At 42.3% G+C, this 20,860-nt stretch overlaps 1 protein-coding gene across 1 annotated transcript; it reads right to left on the bottom strand.

Annotated features, from left to right (window-relative positions):
- Window positions 1-9,241: 9,241 nt before the first annotated feature.
- On the bottom strand, window positions 9,242-20,555 carry LOC119655062 (sodium-coupled monocarboxylate transporter 1-like). The gene is made up of 10 exons (XM_038060755.1): window positions 19,944-20,555; window positions 11,541-11,700; window positions 11,403-11,468; window positions 11,194-11,313; window positions 10,772-10,926; window positions 10,562-10,702; window positions 10,399-10,507; window positions 9,960-10,340; window positions 9,700-9,902; window positions 9,242-9,633 (listed from the first exon to the last, which is right to left on the bottom strand). Exons 1-10 carry the CDS (start codon window positions 20,162-20,164, stop codon window positions 9,324-9,326), a joined length of 1,866 nt encoding a protein of 621 aa, XP_037916683.1. The 5' UTR covers window positions 20,165-20,555; the 3' UTR covers window positions 9,242-9,323.
- Window positions 20,556-20,860: the final 305 nt, after the last annotated feature.

The following is a 20,860-nucleotide window of genomic DNA, read 5'->3' as shown; positions in this document are numbered from 1 at the left end:
TCTGCGGACAAAGACCATGGACGCGTATGTCTGCCGCAATAAGTAATTTGTTGTATCTACCGGGTTTCTTGGCTGTATTTAGCGTGAGGGCGGTTTTTTCCGATCCGTTCTGTGAAGACACAATGGATGTTCTATTTTTGGCACCATTCTAAATCTTTTTATTGGATGGAGTGTTGTATGGTTATAATACATTCGGCATGAATCGGGACAATTGCATTCATGTCGTAATAAATGTATGCTCGGTGGTTCCAAAGGTACAGACGTTCGTATATAAACTGAAATTGCTAAATTGATTGCTTACCGCGCAATATGGTAATTGTTAAAGTAGCTATAAACGCGCATTAATTTAATCTTCAAATTTCGTTTATTGTCCAATCAAAGATGGAATTGGACACAAGCTTGAAACGAACGTAGTACCTCCATAAAAGTTGGTTACAGATGCCTACATAAAAGTTGGTTGGAGATCAGTTGAACTAATTAGTACAGCCAATTTAATTTTATGCTTTTACTCTGAAAATCTCGCATGAATTCAGTTCGCACCGGAATCAAAGCAAGGATCAAACTTACAAGGGACAACTCTCGATATGAGGTGAAATTTCTGGGTGAAAAGATCTTTATTTTGATACTAATTTTACCTGCTTTTATATTCTGTCCAAAGGCCAACACAAGTGCTGTATGACAATTTCTTTCTAACATCCCCTATCCTTTTAAAATGCAGGGTATAGACATGTTGAGAGAAATTAATTGAAAACCTAGAGGGGCGTGGTGTGCAACCTTCTCCTCCGGTTTTTATGCTGTGCTTTCCCGCAAAGGTGCTATTCGTCCTGGATTGAGATCGAGTACACACTATATGTGGTTTAAACACCTAACGGAAAAGAAGGACCCAAGATCAGTTCAGTCGCAGCAGCAGTCACGTGCGAACGTGACTCTTCGAGACTAAGAAGAAAAATAACATCGACTGAGTCCTTAGTAACTGGAGCCGACTCGGTCGGCAGTAAGCCGCAGCAACCAGTGGACTTCCACGTGCCCAACGGAATTCAACGCTATCGGCCGACGTTAGTCGGAAGGGCAATTTTTCATATATTGTTTTTTATTTTTCCCCAGAATGTCGAACTGGGTGACAGTGAAGCTGAAGAAGCGCGCAACTGCGCCGCTTGAAAATGACGCAACGGAGTACATCGACACCATGGAAAAGGAAGAACAACCGGCAACGAACGCTACGGATCGGACTACTCCATCTACCCATCATCCTGACCACAACGCACCGTGCACCTCTAAGTCTACGTCAACGAACACCGCTGCCGAATCGAGCATCCACATCAACCAACAAGATGGTAAGAATTCCGCCCATCATCCTGTGTGAGGATGAAGCAGAACTTCCCACCATTATCTCGTAGCACCTCAAGTCGCTCCCAGATAAATATATCCTCAAGAAAAGTGGCGCCAAAACCAAAGTACTCGTGAATTCACTAAATGATTTCAATAAGACCAGCGATTATCTGGCAAGAAAGGAGAAGAGCTAAAACCGGTTAATATGGTTATCCGGGACTTGCACAGGTTCCATCCAAGAACCGACGTGATGACTGCCATCGCGCAGGCCAGCTTATCCGAGGCCACAGACGTCAGAGAATACGCAACGAAACGCTCTCTACGAGAAAATCGATCGCTCGACCTCTGGTTAGTCACGTTCCAACCAGGCTTCAACACGGTGAAGCTCGCCCATGTCAAGGCACTCCTGAACACGCTCGTTAAATTCGAGCCTGTTTGCAACAAGGAGGTGACGCAGTGTAAGAACTGCCAACGAGTCGGCCAAGCAACGATTAATTGTAGCATGCCCTATAGGTGTGTGAAGTGCGTCAAACACCACCCTCAAACGCACATGATGTAATTAACAGCAAGGTGCAGAAGCTCTTTAAGTGCACCCTGCCGGAACTCAGTCGCCAACTTAAAACTTTTCTTCCATCCCTGTCCAGTTCCAAGGGCATCTGGGAACAAAGGCTGCCAATGATTGCTTTTGTGGTGTCAATCTGCAAAGATTGAACCCTCATTAGCAGTCTACTAACGACTCCTGATCAGGAGTTAATTACCTGGCCTTACCATGGTAAGGCCAGCAATTAGATTTTAAGGACTTTTAGCCATAAGAGGTTTTAGTGATCTTTCCTCTTTTCTTCTTTTTGCTTTAGGTTATACATGTATTCTTAATTAGACTAGTTTATCTTATACTTAGATAAGTTTTAGCACGTTAAGTCTTCCTTCCTGTCTGTCTTCTTTTAATCACCTTCCGCGTTTTTCCTCTGTTAGTTTAAGTTTTGACAACAATAAATTGTGTTTTACTCGGAAAAATTGTGTTTTACTCGGAAAGCAAGGACAGGATTGCTCAAACAGCGAATCAAGGGTTCAATAACGTCCATCTTACCCTTCCTGGCGGAGTATACAGCTCGCCAACAAATAAACGATTACAAATTGCAGCCACTTTGAACCAGCGAAAGCCAAATAGCAGAAGTAATTCAATGATCCAAATAAATTATAATTAACTTTAAATCTATTGATAAGCTATGATCTGCACCAACTTAACATTTTTTGAAATCTGCCTCTTCAACTGTCACGTACCAGGATAAGTTAAGGTGAACATTGTCAAAGGAGGCGGCTGTGGCTGGTTAGAGGATCTATTTAGTAGATTTCGGTCTAACGAAATCAAACTCCGATTTCTTCATAACAGTCGCCAAAAAGACGCATATTTTTTGTGAAAAGTAGGTGATATACTTTTCTACGGGGAGTGTTATAAGTGCTGAAGTATCAGCGCTACCGGTTTTATTGTTGGTCCTAGGATACTGATTTGGAATCATTTAATACATTATATCTGGCTAGGCCCATCCTGTTGAGAAGGACGCAACCTCTGGTTCAAGAAAAAGTCTTCTCTATCCACTGACACTTACAGAAAAGGAAGGGGGTATATGGCATCTTGAGCAAACCGTAACGTAAGACCCAAAACACCACTGCCCAAGTAGTTGAATTGCGTAGTAATCAATATCACTGTGCTTTTGGCCGAAGCATGGTCCCACGTCCCTTATTAGTTGTGCCTAATAAACGACTCGGTCTTCCAAGGTTTGAGCTCACTCGCCGTTTAGCGTGTAATACAATAAAATAACTTCTGTTAACAGCAATACCACTGGCTATAAAACAGTGGGGTGGGCGGATGCTACTTACAAGACTTGAGGACCTTGCATATACGTTAAGCGCTTGCAACACAGCTGATTACCAAAGAAATCATTCCACACTTCAGAGTGACGGAGAAGGATGGACTAAGATGGGTTCCTCTAAACACCTTCGACTTGTGTTCGATTGCGCTATCACCGATTTGTATAGGAAGGACTGCGAGGATTATACTTTTAGATAGGACTACCACTTATGCTCAATAGTTAACTCAATATTAAATAACTCAATATTCCAGAAATCTAAACAGAGGAGTACGTTAGAACGCGTTTCTTTCACTCGCATTACGGGAAGCGTCACTCGTCGGCATTGACAACTTTGCACTTCTAGTCTTCTGGTGGCGTGGACCACTTTTAGAATCCCACTCTGACATCATGGAGTTTTGGCGGAAAGTGTCCTTCTACAACGGTTTGAAAATTGCACGCGACATACTGAAACCACGCTATGATAACTACAATTCAGATTCCCCATTTCCAACTTCATAACCTTCCTCTGGAGTTAAACACCGACTGCCAAATATGCTTCGAACGCGCGCAAGTAGTTCGGCTTAAGTAGGGGGGACAAATATCCGCACAATTTCTTCGTCTTTCTCGAAACAGGATGTTAGATGAGCTCCAAATATTTGGGTAGCTAACTTATATCCAAGATTACATGAGTCCCTGCTAGTATAACTGACTGCCCTCTGCCATGCAGGACGCTTTTGCTAATTGATTACATAGCTCCTTCTTCGCTGTTCTGTATTTTATGAATCTAACTGGAGGCAGTTCTTTCGAATACTAACAATTTTAGTTGCCCTCCGTAACCTATCCTTGTAAGGAACAGTTTACCTTTTCGAAGAAAATGTACTGGTAATTACAGACGATGTAATCTTCACCGTGCTTTCTAGTATAAGACCATTGGCACTAAAAGATCTCAATGGATTTTGTTGCAACGGCCACATCATGGAGGGTATCCTCGCAACAAGAGAGATGACATGCTACCGATTAGGTTCTATCCTGGCGGCGATCTCTAAGGTTCGCATACCAGGAGATTGCAATTGAGTCATGCCACTTTCAAGCATTCTCGTCTTTAAGTCCCCTTTTGTTTTCCGTATTATGGATCCGATCTTCCAAGATATTGAGCTTTTCCAAAAAAAAGGTATCAGCTGATTTGGTACCAGGTAATCGCTGGCAAAGATTTTTCGCAAATTGGTTCCCTTATTCAAAAAAGAAGAAACATCTTCTTTTACTTGGTATAGTCCAAACTTAGCAAGAACAATTGCAACCTCTTGGCCGCGTTCGAGAGAGGAATCCTCAGAAGAATCTTTGGCCCCCTACATGAGAATGGACGATTCCGTAGCCTACATAACGACGAAATCTATGAGCGATAACATGACCGGCAGTTTGTGCACAAACAAAACTGGAATGTGAGCTGCGTCTTCTCTCTTCATGCCATGCTTTTTGCGCAGAGCACACCATCCCTCTGGTACACAAATCATCACCTCATCGTTAAGTTTACCACACTTCATCATCATCAACGACGGAGCAACCGGTATCCGGTCTAGGCTTGCCTTAGTAAGGAACTCCACATATCCCGGTTGCGCGCCGAGGCCCACCAATTTAACATCTTTAAAAGCTGTTTGTTGTCCTGGCCTACGTCACCGCCTACGCAGAATCCGCCACGTCTTCTTTCCTACCACAGATATTGACCTATTGATGGACGATGGTGGCAGTCTTCGTTTTCTTCTAAATGGCTCTGCACTTGTACAGTAACCTCTCTTCCCCTGCTTTTGCCCTCCAAGTGAGAAACAACCTCTCTAGAGATAACTTTCGTTGCCAACTGTTTGTAGAATTGGTATGCTTTCCCAACAAACTTGCATTTTCAGAATAGGCCCGTCATGTTCATATCATGTGAACCGTCATTGTCACTGATCACTAGGCTAGCTGGTAACCGGCCGAGAGCACTATCTGAGGGTGTACGCGACCTTAGTTCGGAAATAAGCAAGGACCATTTCAGGTCAGAAGCTTTGACCTATGTCTCATTGGCCTCAGAATAATCTGTCACTACCGTTTTGCATAGTATACCATAACTAGACTGCGTGGTAATTTTGTAAGTAAACAGTGTTCTACCAGAAAACAGAACATGAGCAAAATGGACTGCGCGGAATAAGGGAACAAATTAAAGAAAATGCAAAAAGGGATAGGATAGGGATAGTGTCCAGATAGCTGAGTGATTAGAGCACAAGACTGTCGTACAGAAGGTCGCGGTTCAAATTTCACTGGTGGTAGTGGAATTTGTAACGTGATTTGACGTTAGATACCAGTCGACTCAGCTGTGAATGAGTACCTGAGTCAAATCAGGGTAATAATCTCGGGCGAGCGCAATGCAGACCGCATTGCCTGCTAGTGTACCGTTACGGTCTTGAATTAAGTACTCTAACACACTTCAAGGCCCTGATCCAACATGGATTGTTGCGCCAACGATTATTATTATAAAAAGAGAAACCCGAGAATTCATTCTTCCACTCAATATTAGGGACGGGCGGATGCAGTATCTCGCTGGGACACCAGTCCGTCAACCAAGTGTTTTAAAATTATTCACTCTCTCACTCGAAGAGAATCAATTTAATCTTTCTTATTTGAAGTAAAACAAGGAGAGTAATGAAATAATGAAGTATTCGGGGTCGCTAGGATAGCACCTCGCTACCAACTGCCAAACTAATACACACCTCTTAGCTTCTTTCTTCTTAAAGGGAGAAAACAATAAACCAGTGCCAAAGGTTATGAAAATATTCTTAAAGAGAAGCAAGGTAAGACTGTTCCCAGAAATCACAATCTCTCAGCTTCCAGTGGCAAAGGTGCGTACTTATGAGACATGTTGAAAACTTCCCTCAAAGACATAAATAATAATGATGATGACCCATAATAATGGCTTCGGTAATTTGGCCCATATTTACTGCAGAAACCAAATTCTTGCTAGCGATACCTTGCTCAAATGGGGGATACGGCCGAGATTCAAGGAATGCAAGAATAGTAACGCAACTGCACTGCGAAGAGTGTACAAAAAACCAACGAAAATTGAACAATATTCATAAATTCTGAGTCTTGAAAATGAAAACGAAATCTCGGATTTTTTGGGAAACACCTCGATAATGGTAGTCTAGTGGGAATATCTCACGCTTCTCACGCTAAAAGACCTTATAGGGACTTCTGTATCGTAGCTGCAGCGGCTTTCGGGTAGCACCGGATCTCATCAGAATATGGGTCGAGACTTCAAGCTCCATTGGAGCTTAGACCACTGGCTGTGCCTGACGAGATGGCGGTGGTGGTTTGAATTTGGGCTTCCTGTATCAGGTGTAACAATCCGGTCTCTACAAGAAAGTCTTTCTCATCAAGCACCTGGTAGCCGGTGAGGTAGGTAGGTTCTCCCCGTATACCAGATGAGTAGGGTTGGCGGCAAGCTCCTTTCGGACGGATGTATGGAGACCAAGCAGAATGAGAGGCAAGATCCAAGCAAGCCATAATGGCTGTCGTTAACCATTGGAATGCGTATGGTAGGACACTTTCCGCTGGCATTTTAATCCAACGAGTTTTCTGAACTCTGAGAAGTAGGTAGATTCGAATTGGAATGCTTACGCCGGGAACTCAAGAGCGCGGAAGCCACCCTCGACAGAGGTCCTCAGCACATTACTGTGTTTTAATGGTCTTCGAGAGATATTGTTTGAAGCCACCACGTAAATCGCGAACAATTATCTTTAGGCAATACCTGTAGCCCTGCGAGCCTCACAAAAAGGCTACAATGTCGAAATGTATGGTGTGGAAGCACATTGTTAACTAAGGAAATACACCTACTGTCTCCCTAGAATACCTAGCGACCTTATACTCTCTGGCTCAAGAATTCACGTGCTTATTCATGGACGGCCAGAAATATTTGCTGGAGACTAGCAGGTTCATTATCCGAATGATGAGGTGCGCAAGTTTTTGCATGAAGCGAAATACTTCCAGTCTAGGTCCCTTTTCGGTGATTTCGCAGTACATAGAAAAAAGGAAGGTGAGCCAGAGATGTGGAACTCCTTAAACTTATATTTGGAGTCGGAATTTAGGCTCTGCAGAACTTCATCCTCCCTCTCACCTACAGTGATTGCCGAAAAATCAACTGCAGCTGGAATATTGATCTCGGAAATCCTAGAAAAATTGTCATCGACTAAGTTGTCCTTACAGAACAAGGCCATCTTGTTGGTAACATTATATTTACATAGATTTGATGGATCATCTGTCTTGATCCTCTCCCTTGTCACTAAGGTCGATCAGCTGCGTAATGAATTTCACAACACTAGTTACTTTTTGAATTAGCTCCTGCGTATTGTAATTTTCTACGCTAAATCCGAGCAACCTCATCATTTTCCTGTCGACAGAATGGAAAGTGATCTGTCCACATCTGAACTCATGCTCTCTATTGTATTTTCTATTCTCTGTCCTTCATATTTAGTTTTCAGGAAGTGCCCATGATTTTCCTCTTTTACCATCGTTGCCTCTTATGAAAAAGCAGAGTTACTGCACTTCTCTCAACCTCCGATATTTTTCGGCAAGTCCCCAACGTAAGCCAGCGAATACTTATCTTGTATACTGTTCGTAAACATTTCTGGAAGCACTTGATTCAATCTTTCGGATTGATTTGGAGACCACGATCAGACCCCGGACATATCTAACAGAGCTGTCATGGCTTATATTGAGTGTAGACTCACTATTCATATCAGCATTGCTGCATAAAGAGGTCATGTAGCCACTCTGCGAGCAAACAGCAGACAGCTGCCCGGTGACCAAACCTTAAAAACCTAAAGCAAGCAGAGAAAAGATTGTGCGACCAGATCCTATAGTTAAACCATTTGACTACCGGAAGGATATAGCCTATTGGTTGACGCCAGCTTGTCGATCACTGAAAATGTACCCTAAATGAAAACGTGGCTAGCTGCCTCAGAGCCTAACAACCTTGCCCTCATTCCTAATCCGTCCGGGGGACATCTGATCAGCAAATCATACATAGTCATACAGTGTGACTCTCAGTCCAAGCTTCCGAGCCACAGTTCGGAGAACTTTGGGTGTTCCAATACATTCTTCCGCCCCTTTTCGGATGGCAACCATAAGGCCATCCACCAAAGTTTAATAGGTTCAGAGTGTGAACCTTAACTCTCAGTACAGGAGGTACCTCACGCATTATCACCTCTACGACTTCTTTTGATTGCGGTTCTTCACCACTACCAACCACGTTTCCGTCAGTTTCTGTGCCAGGGGTGGAATACTGGCTTCTGCTCCAACTCTATTACCATCTGCCACAACTGGAGCAACCACGCAGGAGTCATATGGGCACTTTTGGCGGCCACTAAAAGCCTCCATTTTGCCATTCAGCTGGCATCCTTTTTGGCCATCCTAGTGAGCAAGCGATTTCAACCATTACTTCTGCTGAAGCTCCACTCCCCATCAGACTGTAACACGTTCCCCAGTTATCTGATTGCCCTCAGCCATCTCTCAGGTTCACCCTACTAACTCCGAACTCCTCCTCACCAGATGCATCAGTCTCCTCGTTCGGGCTACTCTGAACATTCTTACCTGCTGGCTCTTTCAGAGCTCGTTCAACCTCAGAGGACTTACCTGATTACCTGCCTTCAGCTTCTTCTTTTCCACAGCAACAGTGCAATCGAAGGATATTGGTAGTTGAAGGATATCGGTCCTGCAACCGAGGAATATAGCGATGTTTGCCCAGATCCAAAGGCCCCAAGCACTGGGTGTCCGACCACCTTCAGTTATTGCAAAGGGAATCAATCTCAGTCAGTATAAATGAATTGAACAGCTAAAAATACCGGATCAGTGTTGTTTTTCCTTGTGTTTCAGGGGAGAAAAAAGAAAGAGAAATATCCGACAAAAGAGCCGATAGGATTCCTGCTCTAAAAAATAGTTCCCTTGGAATTCCTCAGATTTTACTTCGTGTCCTCAAGGCAGAAATACTTCCTCACTATCTAACATATGAGCGAGATTTGTGCAAACACCTTATCTCTTTTGCTTCCTTTTATTTATTTAGTAAAAATTCTTTGGTTTTAGAAATGTATTTTATAAATAAGAGTATCTTAAGGCAACTTATAGATTCTCGCAATCCTCTTCTTCGCCAACTATCTTCCGCAGTTCTTTCAAGTCCATTGAACTCGAAAAGATGTTCTCCTGTTCAGTTCCAACAGGGTCCAAACGTTTTTCACTTCTCGCTTCTGTCTTATTCATCCGTCTGATAATCCTTCTTACAAACGGCGCCAAAAGATCTTGGTTCAACTCACTTGGCTTGTTAGGGCCCAAGATATATGAAGTAGCGAGCGCGATGATGATCGTGATAGCAGCTCCAAACAGTGTGTACCAAAGATATGAGATATGGTATATTTTGAATTCAGATGGGTCACTAGAAAAGGATATAGTAAAGTGATAAAAATTTCACTCTGTAATGTGGTGAAAACAAAAGTCTTACAACTCCGGCTGAATTGTGGGCGGTTCAGTGGCGTTAATAGCCAACATGCTGAGTGGTTTAAATGGCATGAAAGTATAACTGCATCCAGTTGTTGAAAGTGGTTTACTTGGGAAGGACAGCTCTCCAATCGCAATTGCTGCCTGGGCTTTAGCGCATATCCATGCCATAATAGCAAGTCCAGCTGAACCTCCAATTATTGCTCCCTGCAAGATTTCAATTTTAACTTTCTATAACGTTCAGGTAAAATCAACTTAAATTACTCTTCCTTCAACCCATGGTATCATTACTCCCATCGTAAATATTCCCAGTAGCGGTCCATTCGAAACAGCACCCAAACTCATAGATAACTGCAGAACAGCACCTAGTTTTTCCACTACGAATACCAAACCAACACAGATGGCTCCAAAAACAACCACGACTCCTCGCATTATAAAAGCAGTTTGCCGATCACTCAAGGGACGATTGCTGAATCCTTTGAAGAAATCTTCCAAAACAACGGCTGACATCGAGTTGAGACCAGTTGAAAGTGAACTAAGAGCTGCACTGAAAACACCTGCAACAAATAATCCTGGTAAACCAGGAAAGTCGCCTAGACTTTGCATAACAAGAAGAGGTAATAGTTGATCCTTGGCTTTCGCTAGCTGGAAGGATGTATTTTCATCTATTTACAATGTCACAAAAAGGATATCTGCAGTGTACCTTAGTAGAAAGAGGGTCACAATCATGATATGTTGCATAGATCAGAAGTCCGCTGTAGCAGCATATTCCCAGCAGCAAAAGTACTCCTAATATGAAAAACCAGAGTGCTCTGCAACGAGGGAAAAAGTTGATGCTTTGCCAATTTTTTATATAGCGGAATTACTTTCTAGCATTATGAAGTGTTGGCAAAGACAAATATCGTTGGATCATATTTTGACTCACTGCATTGCTTTTCAGCCAATAAGCAAATCCACCAAATGTGACAGACCACAGTGTATGCCTCGACTTTAAATCAAATTCCATACTGCAAGTTAAGATCGACCATTAAAATATATCTTTTCCAGAGAGATCTGTGTTATAAGTATTTATTTACTCTGGTCCTTCAATTCGTCCACTTTCCCATGACCTTGTCCAGACAGTTTCGATTCCGCCAATGTCCAAAGTTCCCTTGATTATGATCAACCCCATTGCTCCGAACATCATTATAGTTTGCACCACGTCGGTCCAGACGACCGCCTTCAAACCTCCCTATTGGAAAGATCTCATTTTGGTTTCGATTAATGGTTTGGAATTTGGGGTTGGGAAATATTGAATTTTTGGATCCTTTTTGAAATCTTTCAATTAAGAGGGTTTTTACAGGACCTTTCTCTACAAAATAAATATCTTAGCAATAATGCTAGGATAGCTGTCGAAAATTATAATTTTATTTGGTCGACTTATTATAACAGTGGCAAAATGAGATTTTCACCTTGAGTAATCCAAAAATTCAAAAAAGGTAAACAAACTTTTACTTACAACGCAAGTATAGAAGATGCACACAACGCAAACTATGGGTGTTATCAAATGAACATTGACTCCTGTAACTTGGTTAAAAGCTAGAGCAGGGACGTAAATTACAATAGGTAGCCAGGCCATCTAAAAATAGAATAAATAAGATAAGATATCCAAAGACAGATTAAGTGACAGAAAGAAGACTTTAATTTCACCTGAAACTCTGTACTTACAGTCCCAAATGTAAATAAAATTGACCCAAAAAGTCGCATCCTTTTGTCGAATCTTGTTTCCAAATACTAAAGTCAAGCAAATACAAAAAATACTTTCGTAAATCAGATACCATGTTCGGTGTGATTCCAAAATTTCACCTGATACGTCGATGTTAATTTCAAATCGTGGAAGACAGGCAAGTAAACGTAAGTCATAACTACCCCCATTATCAGGACTCCTCCGATGATGAACATGTACTGAGTCCCATGTAGATAAATCTCGGTTGGTGTTCCAAGCAGGGTTATACCGGAAATGAAACTAACATTTCGGAATAATGAATTGATCCCTTCTACACTTCCTAATAGGAGACACTTTTAAAATTTAACAATTTTTTACTTTTTTCCTGTAAAGATAGACTTTATCTCATCATCAAATCAATGGTAATCATCATCTCTGGTATCTGAAATACAGCCAGCTTTCTAAGTGTAGTCTCCCGGAATTAGTGAGTGGAAAAACTACCATAGAAATTAGCCCAAATAATCACAGACGACGTTGCTCCCTGCTCCTCACCTATGCACACAATTTTGATTCTATTTTCAGTTTTTAAAAGGATGTTTTCGTGGTGGTAACATTTTGGTTGTGTTAGCCGATCTGACTGTCAAAGTGGGTTTTGGTGGCACCTTGCTCGTCCGTATGATTAAAATGCATGGTCTTGGATCCGGCTGTCATCCAGCAGGGGAATATTTTTCTCCCTGCACGAATGACATATATGTACTCTGAACAGCCCGACAGATCGTCTAAAGGCCCATTATTTATGGCTCGGGTGAAATTGTCGGTTAAATCCCAATAGGGCATCAGACGACCTGGCTAATAAAGGAAACGTGGAGGCACATCGATGAAAGTAGCTTACAAACTGAGAACTCAGTTGGTCGCTGCGAGCAGGAATGAGCGTCATGTGCAAGAGCTGCATTACAATGACAAAGTACGAGAAGTGCAGGGTAGCACACGTCGTAGCAAAATGAATTACGCCACTGCGTTGATCAGGGAAGCAAGAGCTACTGCAAATAATAACGTTCAAACTACTGCCTCCCGGATCATAAAAAAGACCATCATCCTGTGACTGACGTTAGGATCAGACTTCCCATCTACTATGACCAGCACATGAATAAATGCCAGCAATTTGACATCGATTTGGGTAGGAGCAAGGGGTATTTTCGTGCTTTCTATTATTGCGAGAATAACTGCTAAAATCATTTTTAAAGGCATCAGAAAATAGATAGCCAGCAAAAAGGGGGCTAGTTTTCACTCTGAATCATCCTGTACTGACTTCATCTACATCCTTTGGATCATTGTGCAGGAGTATGTCCTTCAACAGCTTTTCATTGATTTGGAGAAAACTACAAACAGCGTCAACAGGGGGTCAATCAGATATACTTCGTATGAGGGGGGAGGCACTTCACTGTCGTGTATTGCATCGAGGTAACATCTCGGAGGAAGGGTATGTAATGTGGAGCCCGGCTTGATTTTACTCGCCAACTCCAAATTTTCATCAACTCATGTCTACGTCATTTTGGTCTGAAGCAATAACAAATAAAGCAATTCATCGGTTCATCGGATTAGATTCCAGAAGTGGCTTTGGGTAAGTCACCAACTGAGAAAGAGGTAGAACCCCATTTCTGTTCTACCATGGGGTTAGTTAAGTTGATCGAAAGAGCCGCAGCTCTAAGGACTCAGGCCTTTTGTCAGCCTTATTATTCGATTCCCTAAAATCGCTTAATCAGTAGCCTGCTGTCTATGGGGCTTGCGGGCTTTCGCTTATTTGAATACATTCACCAGAGGCACTTCTTAATGAACAATGGAAATACCACCCTACCAGGTTGTTTCAAAAAGATTTTAGCACATTAGCAGGAATTCAGATTTCTCGATTTGACTGAATGAATTCTTGCAATTTCACTTTTCGGGGTGGACTTGACAGTGGGTAGCCGATGCTAAATGCTGTCTTCGGTTCAACCATTCTAGATTCAGACACTTGGAAAGCCGGCCTATCGGCAACCACAATACTAGACATCAATTGGCTTGATAAGATTAGCGCTAATAATGCTACCCAATTGTTGGCACAGATTCGTATGTGACTTTCAGAGCTCTGAAAAGAGAGAAGATTCGAACTGCATTCTTTGGTTTGTGATTATTATGGCAGTTATACTAAAGCGCGGAATTCGCTTTCAACAGAGGGCTCCAGCACAGGACTGCGTTTTAATGGACTCCAGAAGTATTGCCACAAGCCACCACATAAACCGATCAATGATGGTGACGTAACATTTATAATACGATGTTCGCATAGGGACTACAATATTGAGATATATTGGGTGGAGCTAGCTGGAACTTTGTTGATCTAGGGAATCCACTTACTTCCTTCTTAACATACGTACTGACCTTACATTTCTGGCATGTGACTAGCCGCTTCGTTTTCCGAATGTCGGGGTGAGCAAGATCGTGCACTGAGTTAAATACTTGCATAAGTAATGCGGCCGAAATATATGGCGAAGTTCCCTTTTCAGAGATTTTGCAGCAAATAGAGGTAGGTGAACCAAAAATAGAAAACTCCTTGAACGTGTATTTCTGACTACAGGCTCTGAAGGACAGGGTTATCTTTCCGAGCTGGAGCGAATGCCAAAAAATCAACTGTGGCTAGGATTTTGACCTCTAAGATACGTGATGAAAAGTAACCGACTACGATATCTTTATCAGATACATATTGAATAACCAAAGTAAATCGAAATCGAATCTCTAGAATGTTTACCCCGCGTAGCACAGGATAAAAGTCATCCGTGTGAACGAGAAAAATTCAAAAGATGTCTAAATTGTTGCATTTGGGGTATCTTTGGGAGTTACAGGCATTGCTGTGCCTTGATGAAATCCAAGGTAAAAAAAATATAACAGTTTGCCAAATAATGGGCTGGCTTGAATGAGAGTAATGAAGTACCGGGCCGAAGTCGTTTGCGCATTTAGGCGCCTGTAATTCGCCATTATACTCCTCTGAAGGAAATTTTTCAAACTCCTTTCATGCAGCAACGTACTTGTGGCGTGGTTAAAGACGCACCTTCGAATAGAATGGTGAGTCAGTACTAATGATGTGGTGCTGAATACCATGCTTAACTGGCTCACAGGTACTACATTCCGCAGTATTGCTGTGGATTTGCGTACGTGCATCAACAACGTCCCCCAAAAATAAGCATATGGCCGCCAGCAGTCAACAGTGACACATAAAGTCTGCTCCAAATATCGGGACACCCAAGTCCACTAAACAAAGCGTCGTGAAAAGATTCCACGCAAGCCAAGCATCATGTCTACTTGCCTGCAACCATAAGTATTTATGGGCGTGTGATCTGTTGCTACTATTAAGTGTTGTTGCATCTGGTGATGGGGAAGACCACGACTTTTGCGTATCTACTAGCATTTCTCCTATCTAGGGTCGAAAATCACAACCGATAACAGCTACGATGATGAAATCCGCGCACGGTTGTTGTCAGCCAACAGAGCCTATTTCAGCTTACGAAAACTGTTCCACTCGAAACGTTTCACCATAGAGTCAAAGTTCTTACTGTAGAAGACTATGATCTTGCTAGTCCTCGTGTATTCCTCGGAGACTTGGGTTCTTATCGAGAAGAATTGCGAACTCCTGGTCGCGTTCGAAAGAAGAATCCTCAGAAGAATTTTTTGCCCCCTACATGAGGATGGACGATTCCGTAGCCTACACAATGACGAAATCTATGAGCGATACCATGATCGTCCGGTTGTGGATAAAATCGGGCTCAATAGGTTACGATGGGTCACTTAATCCATATGGATAGGAAAATCCCACCCGGAAAGTCTATAATCTATGGTAGAAAGAGAAGACGAGGCAGACCCTGCCTGAGATGAAGCGATGGCGTAGGTCAGGACGCCAGACAGCTTTTAGGAATATCGAATTGGTGGACCTCGGCGCAAAACGGAAATGTCTGGAGTTCCTTATTAAGGCAGGCCTAGACCAGATACCGGTTGTTGCGCCATTGATGATGATGACCAGGAAGCTAAAAAACATATCAAAAGAAGTACACTGGAACCTCAATGTAGCTTCTGCGAAGCAAAGTGTACAGCTTCAAACAATTCCGCAGAATCTGATTTAAACACGTGAAGAAGTGTCTACGATGAGATTCGAAAATCTTAAAGTTGGTTCAGAGGTTGTTCTCTTGGACGATTAGGCGCGAGATCTGGACCTAAATACTTCCCACGGTAATAAGATAAGGAATACTGGAATTTTGCAACACGATTAGAGAGAACACAGACCGGGACCGCGACGGTGTAACAAAGTCTTGCCCGCCAAGTCAAGGCAAAAGATGTTTATCGAACTGCTCGTGAAGTGCCTGGTGGAGGGGATACTTTCTCCGCCAGAAGCTATATTTTAGAGCAAAAAATGCGTAGGCCTTTGTTTCAATTTCAAATATAATTATTTGTTTTATTGTATGTGCAGTGAAAATGTGTCGTATGTATTTCTCAAGTGTTCAAAGTAGGCTATCAAGGGTTACTCGTTCAAGGATCAGTCCTTGGCCTATTCCTGAGGTTAATGATGTAAGTATCGCGGAAAACTGACGCTGGATCTCCATATCAGCGTCATCACCATTAATTGCGCGGATAATATTGTACTGACACTTATTCCATGCAGCAACGAATGGCAGAATGGCAATTCTTATCACTAAGTGGAAAAATAGCATCGCTACGTAGATTTAATGGGTTTCACAGCCTGCCCCCAAATAGTAATGGTGATAGTCAACCAGAGTCTACATTTCAATCTACATCTGAAGTTTGAATAAACAAAAGTATATAACAGTGAAGCACTGATCACGAGAGTGTCACCAAATAGACATAGCCCAAGGCACGGCAGTCCGCTCCCTATCTGAAGAGTGACTACTCCCACCGCAACAACAGCATCCACCGCATTTGTTCAAGTGAGGTGAAAGCAGGAGGTCCTTCAGAACCAGGAAAAGGGCTCATTCAGGAGGAGCTTGTCAACTCTCAGATCTCCACCAATGCCAAAGACTGTAAAAGAAAGAGTACAGGAAAGGTCTACACAAGCCAAAAGTAAAGGATCGAATAAAAGGAGTAATCTCGTCGGGGCACATACGGAATAGAGCCCTGGTCCAGGGGAATTACCCTTCACCCAGCTCGGGGCAAAACTAGTTGAGCTGTCCGAATTTATCAGGAACAAACAGAACGTGCAACAAGACATAAAGAAGCGCCTTTTATAACGGCAGTCTAAACCTCCTGTCCAACAGTGTCACAGGCGACTCAAGTGACGCTTAACCGTACTACCATCGAATTACGGTCAAATAAGAAAGCAAGGGAAAAGGAGGGAACCACCAAATCAATAGTCTACAAAGCGAAAGAGCTCAGAAGGGGCAAAACATATGGCTAAAGTGCGATCGTCGGCTAGTACAGGGAAAAAGACGAAAGAGGAGCGCAAAAGGGCGAATTCGCGCTCAGAGACTATAGTTATCTCTAGTAAGGGCAAACTGTCTCTGCAGAGATACCCGGTCTGACGTTTTTGAATCAAAGTTGATCCCAACCTAAAAGATTTGAGCGCAAATGTCAACAAAATCCGCAGAATCCAGAAAGGGGATCTCATGTTCGAGCTGAAAAGATCTAGCATCGACAAAACTGACAGCTTTCACACTCAAGTTAGAAAATCACTTGGGGAAAATGCTTCAGTATATGCCCAGAAACAATAGATCTACATACAATATAAGGATATCAATGAAATGCGTCGAAAGGTGAAATTTGGCGTGCCTTAACAATTCAAGTTGCAAGAACTTGCGGAGGAGTCTATTGTCAGTTTGACAAGAGCGTATGCCAGTGCTCAAACAACCACCACACCAGTGGAGGCAGTGCAGAAGTTATTGGCGGCTGGTAAAATTCGTATTGAATGGGTTGATTGCCGTTTGAGAAGTGCTCTAAATGTTTCATGTTTGCACAGCACGTGAAGACATGCACCGGCGTAATTGATCGATCCAATCAGATATGGGGAGAAGGCCATATTGTCAGGGAGTGTAATAGTGACCTCAAATGCCTGTTGTATGAAGAAAAGAAGGAGCCGGATACTAATTCAGAACACATTGACTGCAATAAGAAAATGAGGTTTGTTCAAACAAATCCCTCTCATTGCGGAGTCCCTCAGGGTTCGCTTGAGCAGATCACCTACAAATCGAAGATAGAAATTGTCATTCTAAGGGAACCTTATAGAAACCGTCACTGCGGCGTATGGACTACAGATTTAACTAGTGGAGCGGCGATCTGGGCTTGCGGTCAGTAAGCCATACAAGGTACTATGAATCAAGCAGCCAGTGGGTTTTTGCGGACGAAAATTAGTAGTGTATATGTTTACAGTTGCTACTCTCCACCAAGCCAGACACTGCCTGAATTCGAGGAAATGCTTGAAATCTGTTCTTCGCGTAAAAGGACGAAGTCCAAAGGTGATTGACAGTGACTTCAATATTTGGGCACGGGAGGGGGGTAGCAAAAAAACAAATGCGAAGAAGTGCAGTCTATTAGAGACTTTTGCGTAGTTGGATGTAGTACTGGCCAAAGAGAGTGATTTAAACACCTTTCGGAAGGGAGGGGCTGCCTCAATCGTAGACCTAACTTCCGTCAGCCCTACACTGGTACGTGGTAGGTCCTGGTACATCAGAGAGGACTGCACCCACAGCGACCACCAGCGAATCCTCTTTGAAATATGGACGGAGCCTTTACCTTCACGACTGTCTCAGGTGATCCTGCCCGCGTCATCTCCGGAATGATGCCGATTAGCGGATGGGATGGCGAACATATACAATACGAAGTCAGTGTCTCCTTTGTCGCAGACGAAAGACGTCTTAAGGGAGAGATCTATAAACAGATGACATTGGGGACGCCGGGCAAAGGGTCGGTGGACACACAGGCTTATCTCTGTCATCAAGAAGTGATTGGAGGGACGGCATAGTAAGATTAATTGCAGTTTTTCCCAGTTTTTCTCGGGGCATGGAATACATTGGTAGGACCTGTACACGTTTAAACTAGATACCTCGCTCGATTGTCCAAATTGTCCTAGAGGACCCCGTGCACATATTCTTCGACTATTCAAAATTCGTGGAAAAAGGAAGAACATAGGGGAAACTCCAGGAGAGGGGTTGCTACCAGAAAATCTGCAAATTGCGAAAGGCAGAGGGGAGGAGAGAAATGTGGTTACGTAGATAACAAAGGTGACAAAGCTAAAGGGAACCCCATGGTATAATACCTTATGGTATTTTCGTGTATTCGTGTATTTCGGTATGGGTCGTGGAAGTCGTCGGTGGTTTTAGTGGTTAAATATTCCGCATGTGTCCACGCCAGTGTCTTTTAAAATTTCCATCTCCTCAGACAAACAGGCAGTATCCAGATTTTAATAAGGTTTTGGTTTACACAAAATCTTACAAAACACAAGCAGAAGATCAATAAAAACTGCATACCACCAAAGCATCTCAAACACGATCCAGAATAATATTCTGATGTAAGGACAACATCGTTATTATCGAGTGTATCATCGGAGAATTTTCTGTCAATTGGCGACGGTTGGTACGAAGCAAATCTATCGCTGAATAGCAGGGTAGGAGCAACGAATAGGCCGTGCAGTATCTGTGAATCATCCAGTGAAAATATGAATGGCTGATCATTACAAAGGAAGCAAAACATTTTAGTCGAAGGGAATATAAACCAAAGTCGAAAAATAGATTAACCGGAGAAGGCAGAAAGAAAAGAGAGTGGAAGGAAAAGGAGCCACTGCTGCCTTCGAGCGCCTTTTGCTCCCCATTAAAAAGAACAATAAAACAATTCTAATAAAATTTTGTTTTACACAAAAAAAGGCACATGTGAGGTGGAGAAAATAAAACAAATGGTATAGTTTTCCGATAAAATGTAATACTCGGTTGTACAAGACAAGAACGTCCTGTATTTAAACAATATTCGGAAAACTGCTGACGCCCATTAAAGAAATCCTAATAAGAGTCCAAGAAAGGATATATAAGGAGTCATAACAGGAGTCAAAATTTAGACGATGAATATATAACGAACCAAAAACTATTACAATAAAATTCCGGAAGACCCAGTAGATAGAATGGATAGCTCCAGCATACTCGCAAGAGTATTTTTTGGGGTAAAAGGTTGTTAATTTTATTTTGATTTTCTTCAACATAGTGATTTGAAGTAAAACAAAAGATTAAGGAAAATGTTTAGACTGACGAAATGTCAGGAAATCCTGATGATGCAGCGAAAATACGGTGATGTGTTAAAAAAAAGATAAATATTTTTCTCAAATTTGTTTGCTCTTAACATAATTTGTGGAAAATTGCACGCCTCACCGTTAAGGAAATCTAAAGAGCTATGGGAAGCCCCAGAATTCGTCAACACGGTCTCATTTCTAGATACAGGAATTACAAAATACTAATGGAAACCAACGTTAATCCAAATTATTTAGCTATAGTTTATATTGGTCAAATATTCCCTAATCATCTTACCTCGCTATCAACGACATCGTCACTGGAAATATACTCATCTGTCTTCCTCCAACCAAGTAGTTCGCTTCAGCTTCCTTGCATTTCTTAGGATTCTTCTTTATGAAGCCAAAATAAACACCAATTAAGGCACAACTGCACAACATCAGCACAAAAACTACATAATCGGGCCATCCGAACCGCTGCAGGGATACTTTCACATCATCAACATTCGGGCCCGTCATTTTCACTGTTATTGACTTTCACAGATCAAAAGGAAAAACACAAATCGGAAGTAAAGATGAAAATCACTGAGGAGTTATTTATCACAGGACTAATCTATAAGATATAGTCGACGACGAAATTAGATGATTTTTATGGGCTACCAGATGCAAATGTAATACTAAGAATTGAATTTTTTTCAATTTTTATTAAGTTCAAGTGAGAATTAAAAGGATTTCATTGTATCTGGTAGAATAGGACACTGCGAACAACTGCAGCATTTCTGTGCGTAAGCCTTTCGCGAACTACTAGATCGTCACTGGTCAGCCATCCCCGGCTCACTAAATTAGTGGAGTGTCAAACCATCCACTTATTGGCTATCTAGACCTGCTGGGACAGTTGTGACACTATGGTCGAGTACCTTCTTCAGCAAGACCCCAACCGATCTTGTTAAGCGCATCTGATGGCCATGTTGATAGACGTGGATATCTTTATTATTTTCGCACAACAGATAACCTTTCTTCCAGGCGTTTCGTCTATTACATATGCGTTTATGGCATTGCACGTAGTGATCCCGTGAGAATTTTGTCTTGGAGTGGAGCCGATCAAAGCAAGTGGGGCTTAATTTAGTGCCCATTTACAATTTCTTTTAATTAGAGTAAATGCAAGAGGAAGATACTTTTCATTGAAGCAACTTTGTTAGATGGAAATGAGGTAAT

This window comes from Hermetia illucens, chromosome 4 (assembly GCF_905115235.1).
Source record: "Hermetia illucens chromosome 4, iHerIll2.2.curated.20191125, whole genome shotgun sequence".
Classification (NCBI taxonomy): Eukaryota; Metazoa; Arthropoda; class Insecta; order Diptera; family Stratiomyidae; genus Hermetia; species Hermetia illucens.
The sequence above is the reverse complement of the archived record's forward strand: the minus strand, read 5'-3'. Positions and strand labels throughout refer to the sequence as shown.

Bases quoted from the DNA above. Each gene is read 5' to 3' on its own strand.
- LOC119655062 (XM_038060755.1), bottom strand. From the start codon at position 20,164: ATGACGGGCCCGAATGTTGATGATGTGAAAGTATCCCTGCAGCGGTTC. The intron at 11,701-19,943 runs GTAAGATGATTA...CCGAAATGTTAG, and splicing joins ACGATGTCGTTGATAGCGAG to TTTCATTTCCGGTATAACCC. The intron at 11,314-11,402 runs GTAAGTACAGAG...TTCTATTTTTAG, and splicing joins TTTTATTTACATTTGGGACT to ATGGCCTGGCTACCTATTGT.